The 11,204-nt window shown below is 35.1% G+C and overlaps 1 protein-coding gene across 8 annotated transcripts in view; it reads left to right on the top strand.

Annotated features, from left to right (window-relative positions):
• CADM2 (cell adhesion molecule 2) overlaps window positions 1–8,840 on the top strand; it is a 1,031,723-nt gene extending 1,022,883 nt beyond the window's left edge. For all 8 annotated transcript variants that reach the window (XM_037906100.2, XM_037906084.2, XM_043538395.1 and 5 more), the window contains one exon: window positions 1,229–8,840. In XM_037906100.2, the coding sequence (XP_037762028.1) occupies window positions 1,229–1,347 (119 nt within the window). In that variant the 3' untranslated portion in view covers window positions 1,348–8,840. The remainder of the gene's footprint in view (window positions 1–1,228) is intronic.
• The last annotated feature ends 2,364 nt before the right edge of the window (window positions 8,841–11,204 follow it).

Below are 11,204 nucleotides of genomic sequence, written 5' to 3' on the forward strand. Positions count from 1 at the left end.
TTCCACAGAATATAAATGGTTATTGAAATGAGGCTTTAACTATCAGAAATCATGATAAAACTTTAAATAAGTTGTGTTAAATACAAGGAGTAAAATCCTGGTCCCACTGAAATCAGCATGAGTTTTGCTATGGCCTCCAGAGTAGCCAGGATTTCACTCCAGGAGCAAAATTCTGAAGTCCTGACTCAGTTTTTACACTACGCTTATTGAGGGAAAAACTCCATTAGAGTCAATGGAGAGAAGGGTCTGAGTAAAACAGAGGACAGATTTTAGAATCTGACCGAGGTGATTGTTTTTAAAAAAAAAAAAAAGTTTATGAAGGCTTAATGTCTGAATGGCTTGCAGCGTAGTTGTTAACCTTAGTTTACCTTCCTCCCCCAAAAGTATTACTATTATTAAACCTAATTCTACATAGGGTAGTCATGCGGTTAGCAAATACAAACCGATAAAATATTTGTTTTAAGTTCAGAAGAACTGTGTGAAAAATTACAAATTTCTAATTAATCTGGTGAAAATGTGACAGCTTTGCTCTATTTCCTGGCTGAAAACAAATGAGTCCCAAGCCAATGTAAATATCACTTTTCACAAAGTGAAAATTGTCTGTTGCATACAGCTCTATTAATATCCTGCTCTTATACTATTTAGCAAAGCAATGTCAGTGGCAATGTGAAGCAACTGGGTTAACTTAATGCAGCTATTTTCAGTTTTGCACTTCTAGAGAATCGTAATTATCCTAGTCTGTGGAATTAAAGAGCAAATAAAAAAAAATGGCCTACATCAATGTGAGAGTACAAAAATAATTAGAAGCCATTTTTCAAAAACATGTGTTTAATGAAATCTAAGCTATTCAAAGTTAATTTTCTTACCCATCTAGATATACCATATAATACACAGTGATATAATTTAAACTATTGTATGTTAAAATATTTGTATGCTTCATGCCACTGGAGATAGAAAAAATATGGTTTTGAACCTGCTGTACCTTTTTTCCCCCCCATAGATATGTGAAAATATATGTGCATATGGGACAAGTGTTATGAATCATAATTACTACTTGCCCAAATTAGAATGTTATATGTACCAGTACAGTTAATGCTAAAATTGTGCATCAAGTTCTGTTCTGCACCACTCCACTCATTAAACCAGTTAGATCTTTGTTACAGATCTACTGTGCATAAAACTATCTAAAGTAAAATTACTAATTTTGTTATTGTACTAATTCCCATAGGAACATATTTAACAAATGAAGCTAAAGGAGCTGAAGATGCACCTGATGCTGACACAGCCATTATCAATGCAGAAGGCAGCCAAGTCAATGCAGAGGAGAAAAAGGAGTATTTCATTTAGATGCAGACCTAGATTCTCTGAGTTTTACTTTTCAGGCTGACTGCTGGAGAAAACTGGCTATCATCTTTCAGAATTCATTTCTGCCATCTTCTGCAAACTTTATTAACTTACATACTGCTATAAGTAGCCAGTTTATGCCAACAATCAGTTGTTGACAGCATCATTCTTTCTTTACAGTACCATTCACAATGCAGGACATTTCTTATTGCCTAAAATTCATATCCATTGCTCTCTTAACATACAGTGCTTGAATATACAGCCTTAACAATGTTAATCTTCATCTTAAATCATGCTGTTGAGTTTTCTACATTTTTAAATGTTATATAGCTTTCTTCTTTTCCAGTTTTCTTTTACCATGGTCCCTATCAGTATGTCATTGGATGATTTTCATAACAAATACTATTCAATAAGGACCTAATGTACTTACATAAAACATTAAATCTAAGATTAGAGGTTTACAAAGAATGTTTTATACATGTCTATAATTCAAAGGCAACCTGTTTTTGAAACATATGCCCTAGGAACCACAAACTGAAAACATTATAGTATAGTTTCTTGTATGCTTGGATTTGGTGGAAAAGGAGTATCAATACGTCATTAAAAATGGTACCTTGATACTAATTCCATGCTTGGGTGGTAATTAAATCATACTGTATTATCTATACAAATTCTGCAGAGTTAGATAATTGTAGCTTCATTCTGAAACAAATTTATTCAGCCCTTTTACTGCTTTTTGGGATCACAAGATTAGATACATTTCTATAATTTCGGTTTTAATAATTTATTTGCTTCATATGGACTCACCTGCCTATTCAGATTTGTAGTGTTCATGGGGCACAATTGCAAGGCATTTTCCTATCTGTATATAGTGCATATAATAAATCCAATTAAACATTATTTGATACATATTTAACTTTTTTGGCTATAGCTAAGTCAGTCACAAGTAAGCATTTTCTAATGTCCATTATATCCCTTTAGATATGACTTAAATCAATATTCTAAATAGATAACATGTATTAGTATTTTCTGTCTGTATGTCCTAGCACTGTTCAGCAGCAAACTTTTCTAGTTCTTGTTAATTTTTCTTTGTTATACAATGGAAGCACAATGTTATATGGAAAGATAGTTTTAAGCTAACAACCAGTGCACAGCCTCAGGTTTTGAATTACAACCACATTTGATTAATATCCTTAAAAAATACTATTATGTTGCTAAATTCTCGATTTTTAATTTGGCAGTTCCACAGCTGCTTATCTATGTTGGGTTGCCAAAAAAAAAAAAAAAGAAAAAGAAAAAAAAAGAAAAAAAGAGTTAAATGATATATGTTTTGTGTATACGGTAAATGGACTAATTCTTTATATTAAATTCCTGTCTATGCATTTTGTGGGGTACAAACTTATGTCACAGTGAATGATAGAGAATTTCTGCCAATGCTTTTAGCTCTATGGTGAAAGTCTCTCTTAAAGTCTCATGTTCTTAAATATGACAACAAAACACTATAAGCCCAATGGCTTATTTCCTCTTCCACTGAAATAAAAATGGTGCCAGATCAACTCTTGGTAGTGATTCCATGCTGGAGAATGAAAATCTGTATCATTTGGAGTTCATCTCTCTCTCCCAAGTGTTGCATCTTTGAAAAATAGTATTTCTATATGGTTGCTATACTTGTGAAGTCTAAAAGCATGATGGCTTAGTGTAAAGGATTATCTCCTGGGATTTATTTTTTGTGGGGGTGGGGGAGGGAGAATCTGAATACATCATCATGAATTAAGATAAAATGGAAGACAAAGGTGCTGTGTCAGATTATTTATCAGAAGAGTATAAGCCTATTAAGGAGAATATTATAGTATTTTAATTGTTTTCTTTCTTTCTTTTTGTTGAAACATTTATCTTGTTAATTTCTAAGAAAAAGAGGGTGATGTTGATCAAGCAGCACTTTTTCAAAATATACAGAACATAAATAATATGATGTGGTTGAGTGTTAACATAATAAATCATATACAGTATGACATTTTAAAGAAATAAGTCTGCATTGATGTGATTGCATGCTTGTTTTTACAGTTCACTCCATACCATCTGTGGAAAAATGCAATAATATGTTAATATAGTATGGTAGTTTGAGAGAACCAGGTAGGTGCTACTAGACACATTGAGACTAGTACAGCTTTTCAAGATATTCATGTCTTTCAAAGCATACACTTTTAAAAGGTTGGCAAAGGAAATCATTTAGTTTAGTACCAGAACAGAAAGGTTCTTGTCACAACAGTAAGTTGCATTAACAGCATTACAATACTGTATATCTCAGTCTGGTTAACGACTTAGGGTTTGAGCCAACAAATCACTTAAGCACGTGAGAAGATCCACCTAATTCAATGGAACTACTCAAAGTAAGTTTTTTGCTGGATCAGGGCCTTATTTATTGAAGTGGAGCTGTTCATCAGTGCTGCTTTTACAGCTTTATACATTCTATCTAAACTGCACTTTGCTTGAATTGTAGAGTCATTGCTTAAATCATTACTTACCATGACATCAAGTGAGACCTTCAAATGTTAGAGCATCTTTAGATGTGACCACTTAAAGCCGTCTTGTCAGCGTCGTGTAAAACCAGCACTGAAACATTGCAAAACCAGAAATAAATTGGACACTTAAATTACATTGGTTGTTTTTTAGTTAAAACTCTTAATGTGTGCTAATTTTCAATAGATTTCTGATTTTTCCACTGTCTTGCATCTTGTGATTTCATTTACATTTGTGCAAAGTGGGTGTAAAAACACTACACCCAGTATAAATGAAATGAGAATTCTGATTGGGTAGTTCTTTACATCCATCTACATCCACATGTTCAAATGACTTCACTGGGTGTAAGGTAATAAATACAGTGCCAGGCCCTTTGTAAGCAACATCATGGCTCACTTAGAACTGAGTATAGTATTCAACAGATAAAAACACATTGTCTTTCTCCTTTATACAAAAAGATCCCATTCAGAAATACTGAGCCCATTATAGTCTCAAGAAATCTGTTAAATGTGTAAAATGAAAGCTCCGAATGGGAACCATGTTAGTTAGAATGTTAGTATAACATCCAGACCTACAAACACATGCAATGTAATTTACTCAAGACAAGGTAGCTAATTACTGCCAGTTTACAATGTCCACTGATTATTTTTAACTTTCAAATGTAGAACAATTGTTATTTTTTTTTATGCTCTGACAACATAATCATTAAACAGGCATGTGGCATCACAGGCAAATGGGTGCATCTTTCCATTCTGTTTAGTGTCATCAGAGAATCCAAGAAGCAGTTTAAAGAACCTGATATTTAAGTTGAGGCTAAGAATTTTATCTGGAACACTTAAAAATGTCTTCACATTTCTTGCACTGAGACTTCCTCTATAAAGAATACATGAAGAAAACCAACTTTTCTAAATAATACATGGAAGTTAATGTGTATTTTCATTATAGCATAATATAGATATAACTATCTCAATGAAAAGAAAGGACAGGATCATCTGTAATTATGTAATTCAGCTGATTGTAAACAGCACTGAAGTTACCATGTACGCACATGTACTTCCATGTAACACAGCAGTTATAGTGTAATTTAGTGCCACTTATTGTAAAGTGTTACCAAAAGGAAAATGGAACTCTTACCTTTACTAATCTGTTCAAACTAAAGTTAAATTTAGTAAATCAACACCAGGAATCTAACATTCCATTTCTTTAATAAGGAGGTGATATAAAACTTCATGTTCACCCCACAGTTTTTCCCACCACCTAACTAGATTACTGCAAGTGTCCAATCTACTCACTCTTAAGAAATGGTAATCTGTGATGAACGTACCAAAAAAATTCAGCTACTTCAATTGAATCAGCTGCTAATAGAAACAACTGAGTAATGCTTTTTATTAAGTGGCACAAAGTACACACTAAAAACTATGCAAAAATATAGGTAACTACAGTGTACTTACATGTAAGTATCTTGTACTTCCTGTGTATGGATATTGGAAACCTATGTAATTATAATATGCATTTTGATTATTTTAAAAGAGGGGAAGAAAAACCCTAGCAGCGAAAATAACTTTAAAGTACACACACATGCAATAGTCATGCTTAATGCAATATGCTTAATTCCTCTACTTGCAATGATATTTAATTTATTATAATGCATCTCTGTCCTCCCACCCCACTAGCTCTGTCTCCCCTCTAGTACCGTTGAGGTCCTATGAGACTCCACTGAAACACTTTTAGGACAGAGTAAGAATTCATTTACATTTGTGGCACAAAGCACAAATGTAAATGGCTTTATTACCAGCATACTGCAAGTTTGGCAATCCTGGTCAGTAATCTCTTTTTGCCTCAACAGAACAAGGTTTTCTTTTTTCCTTCTTGGGGAAGTCTAGCAAGCTAAGATACTGAAATGTACTGCCACATGCCCTGGGTTTTTTTAGCTTGAACAGCAGAGAGAAAGAAATGGAGAACTGCATTATGCTGACCTCTATTTTGTTGAACCACCTGGAATTTTCACTATTTCTTTCACAATACTGTCAGGTAATCTTACATTGTGAGTACAAACTGCTTCCATCAAAGTACAGAGGAAGCCTTTAGTGATAAAGTTAACTTTTTCAAAACATGAAATTTTATATCTTTTTCTTCTTGTTTTCTGTCATACCCTTCCAAAAGTAATTCACTGAAAGTAGTGAGAGAACGTGAAATAGCAAAAGAAGAAAATGAATATGTTAAATGTAATATAGGAAACGGCACTCACTAAAGTTTTACAATATCACTCCATGCTTGTATATAATATTATGATTTAACAACTCCAGTTAGATGAAATGTAGGAATTGAAAACATGGGGTAAACTGTTAAGCTACCTCTCACGTTAAATACTGGCTATGAAGTGTCTATATACATTTTTAAAATATTAGAAAGTCTTAGATTTAGCCTCTAAAAGGGATAATTGTAAGTTTTGCTGTTAACACTGAAAACAACTTGGCTGCATTCATGGCTCTTTATCTAATTTCCTCTGTCCCACAACTCCAATTTTTACTATCTTCTGTTGTAGGTAGTCCCACTGGGTAATACCGTAGATACAGAGCCACATCCTCAGCTGCTATATCTCCACTTAGCTCTATTTCCTTTAGTATAGGCTGATTTGCATTGGCTGAAGATGCATCCCATAATGTTTACAAACACAGTTATACCATACCATTATCTATTAAATATGGAGAAGAATATTATACAATTCAGCTGTAACACAATTACTTTCACTAACAAAGAACGTAGGTTTATAATGTCAATTCTAAAACCATATGCAAGTTTTTGCATTACATCAGTAATACACATGCTGTCAAGATATTTTAACTTATCATTTATTTAAACATAATATCTCCAATGTACATTTACAATACAAATACTCAATCCAGGGATTACAGCAGCATAGCTCAGTGGTTTGAGCATTGGCCTGCTAAATCCACGGTTGTGAGTTCAATCCTTGAGGGGGCTATTTGGGATCTGGGGCTAAAATTGGGGATTGGTCCTGCTTTGAGCAGGGGGTTGGACGAGATGACCTCCTGAGGTCCCTTCCAACCCTGATATTCTATGATTCTAGTGCAAAAAAAAAGCAAAGCAAAGCAATGTGTCAGTATGGAAGAGATTATTTCTGAAACTTTTCAACACCAGGATTTCCTACATGATTGTTCTAGGAGGGCCTGATCTAACTACCACTAAAGTCAAAGGCAGTCATCTGACAGACTGTAAGGGAAGTTAGCTCAGACCCACAATGCTATTCAAGTATCACACCAACATACTGCATTTGGAGCAACTCAGAAGGATGATGGGGGTGGTGGTGTGTGCGTGCAAACATGGTTTTATGCCATTCCAATCCATGGCCCTTCTAACCAACCCCTACTGCCATTGGGCCTCCAAGGGGGCTGTTCCCATTAGTTAGGAATTGCCAGTGCTCAGCCATGCCCATTTTTCTGAGCAAAGCCCCTTGCACTGGGGTCAAACGGGGAAATGGCATGGGAGCTGATATGACTCTAGAGCACCTGGGGATTCCCTAACACAATGAAAAGCCCTCAAGTAGCTGGTTAAACCAGCTTCATGGCTTCTGCGTGTTGCCAAGGGTCTGTCCTTCCCCTCCCACCCTCCCATCTTTTGTGTGTAAGTGACTTAAGCCTCTGCTGTGTTAAAAGGAGCAATTGCTGAGGTGGAAGAAAGACTCTCCTTTCCAATGAATGCTTTATGTTATTACAAAGGAAAAGTGAAAGAATTTTTTAAAGATTTCAGGTGCAAAAGCTAAGCCTGCCAAGGGTCAGTACTTAAGCACTTTCCCTGTATCCAGGGTCAAGCCAGAAGTGTTTCCTATGTAAGTACTGATCTCTGTACTTAGTCTTATCCTGTCCTTGCACACAGTGCTGAAAATTGCTGATACTGTTTTCTTTTACATTACTAGCTTTTCTTTTTTTTTTTTCTTGTTTTACATGAAAATTATTAGAGGGTTTTCATACTAAACGCACCCCCCATTTTTAAGGTAAGTTCTGTTTTATAAATATTTATGTTGGTTCAAAAGAGGAGAAAAATGTATGATATTTGGACTGAACTATTGTTCCTTTTCCCCTTCCTTTCTGCAGTATGTTGGATATTAAGTCCTCATTTAAGTGTAACTAGATTTTCCCATATCCCTAGGTAGTTTCCATATATACACACAAACAAAGGCAGCCTTAAAATCATCTGCTTTTATGTACTGACTACAGCTAAACAATGAACAAAGAGTTTGAGATTTGGACTCATGGACTACTGGATTCATACATAACTCACTCTCAAAATTCTTAATGCAGCATTTCTATTGAGTTCAACAGCATTTGGCTCAAGTCCTTAAACTAAATATTTGAGCTGATCTCAAGTTCTTTTCTAAGGGCTTCAATTCCAAACTCCATTCCCTGTGCATCCTTTACTTTTAGCTTAGATATTTTATAACAACAAAACACTTTCAATATTGCAGGAAGTTTGCTAGAATACAGAAGGAAAAAGTTGTGAAAAGATATCAACTATTTCCATTGATACACTATGTAACAGTAATCTCATAGGAACTACAATGTGTTATGCTATTAGACTTAGAAATTTATCCTTCCAAATGCAGTGAATTTCAAGAAAAAATATAAACTTCATGCTGTAAGTAAAATCCAATGGAATTAAGCATATTGCACTGACTATGGAAATTCAGTTACTGCATCTAATTTTCTCAACAATTGTAAGTGAACAAAATGCACATTGTAATGTTAGGTACATGACACTTGCATGTTGCTATGCCTATATACTTACAGAGTATTCAATGTGTACTTAGTGGCGCTTAAGAAATGTCATGTACAATTCTTATAAACATTCTTACAGGGTTCCCATTTGCACTTCATCTTTCAGTAAAGTCTTGTCAGAAAAATGTCTGATGAATATTATTGAAGAAAATAAAATTTCAATTTTAGTTATCTGTTGGACATTACTGAATTGTCTATTCATTTAATACATTTTCTGATGCTTGCCAATTTGGCAGTGACATTGACTTAGGCAGTTGTTCAGACAGACTGTTCACAGACCTGGTTTTCCCCCCTGCCCCCATTTTTAAGCAGAGAACTACTAAATTTACTATACCATACATCAAAATACTACTGCTGATATTACAGAACAATTATTTTAAGAAAGACTCAGTGACACACTAGTATTGTACACATTATCAATCAGGACAAAAATATCCCATAATTTTGTATAACCTTTTATAGTCTATATACCATGAATTAATACACATTATCCAGATCCTTTTCACTGACCACAGAAGAAGAACAACTTTTGGATATTATCTTCCCACTTGGTGATATTCATCCCTGGTCAGAGGTCAAGCAGAAAGTGCATGCAGCATTTAAGGAACATATGAGCCTTCAAAAATCGCCTTTTGTAGGATTTAAGTAGTGTACAGGCCTTATGCTGGCCCTCTGCAAAAGAGATATACGACTCATGCAAGGCCCTCCACACCACCTATACCCAAAATTGGAAGAGTACAGGACAGGGAAGCCATACAGGAGTCTCCATGGTGCCCCAGCATATTGGTCAGCAATGCAGCCAGGCTAGAGGAGAGACCAAAAGATCCATATTTATGGAAGGCACAAGTCACAGCTCCAGAGAGGGGACACAGATAACCTTTGCGCCCTCTTCACTCAGGAAATCTCTGTGCCATTAAACATCCCCTGATGACAGAATCCATCCAGGACTCTGTTGGCCAAAACCCACCACAGATTGCAGCCTGAAGTTCCACTGAAGTCAATGGTCATTTCATCTGAGTAAGATGAAACCGATAACATTGTGGTGCAGTATATATAATTGCCGCATTGACAAACTGATATTTATAAGTATGTTGGGTATTTTTCCGCTGCCCAAAGTTGTATTTTGGAGTTAATTGGATGTTTACACCATCATCTACTGTAGTTCATTTTTTAAGAATTACTTGAGAACATAAGAACAGCCATACTGGGTCCATCTAGCCCAGTATCCTGTCTTCTGACAGTGGCCAATGCCAGGTGCCCCAGAGGGAATGAACAGAACAAGCAATCATCAAGCGATCCATTCTTTGTCACCAATTCCCGGCAAACAGAATTCTGACTTATTTCACTATTTCTATTTATAAAACAAAACTAACTTACCCTAAGTCATGTGAAATGTGCAAATACAATATAAAACTAGAATAAACGAATCATTGCATGGTATTCCAAGTGACATTAAGGCCATATATGCCCCAAAGTAATGACCAAAATATGAGCTGAAAATCTATTGTGTATATTAGACATTGGAATATTATGCAATACAACAATATTTCACAAATTGCATTGTTTTTCTGCTTCTGTTGTCCAAACAATAATTCTTATATCACTCTGTATTTTTCCATTCATGATTTATGAACCCAAAGTTCCCATAGCATAACTGCAGACAGTCTTTGCTTATCATATAAAATGTAACCTGTACACTGATCAACTAAACCTGGAAAGTTGCCATCAATGTTTGCTGTCAAACAAAGAGCTCTTAATTCTAACTCCTCATATTGTGTATACATATCTTAAAAAACAAACAAAAAAAACCTCTGCATAGCTAGGAAGCAGTACAACATATGTAATTAAGCAGACCTTAAATTACATTTTGTGACAACTTATTTGCTGTTAAATTACTTATTTTTCATTTACTTTGAACAACTATTTTTCCTTTGACCCATATATGGTCTTCTTCATGGGATTTATTATGTTGGAGGACTTGAGAAATTTGGGGACCCAGAAGCCAGAGAAATTACGTAAAATTTCAGTGTGTCACAACATTTATAGACAATGTTACACTGCTCTGCCATCCATATCTGCATATACTCAAGAATGTGTCCCAAGAAAATCAATCACAATTCAAAAAGACTTACGCGGGTGCTTAAAGTTATATTCCTGGGGCAATTCTGCACCAAAAAAATTCTGCACACAATATTTTAAAATTCTGCAAAGCTTATTTGTCAAAATAACACAAAATAACACTGGTATAATCACACCAGTTACAATTATTTTGTTAACTTATTTCAAAATACCTGTCAGCAAGTACATCTGTAACAATACAGACAACAAAAAAGATTCAGGAAATGTTTTTTTGACAAATAGATTCCTTACTCGGTATATTAATACAGACCTTTGAGGAGTAATTCATTTAAACTACAATGCAGAAATGTATTTCCCGCACCCCTCAGAAGCAGGGCAAAGGCTTAGGGGAGTCAAGGGTAACAGAGGAGCTGAGGGCCAGGGATGTGATTGATACACAGGAACCTGGAGGGTTGTTGGGTATGG

Source organism: Chelonia mydas, chromosome 1, assembly GCF_015237465.2.
Source record: "Chelonia mydas isolate rCheMyd1 chromosome 1, rCheMyd1.pri.v2, whole genome shotgun sequence".
NCBI lineage: Eukaryota > Metazoa > Chordata > Testudines > Cheloniidae > Chelonia > Chelonia mydas.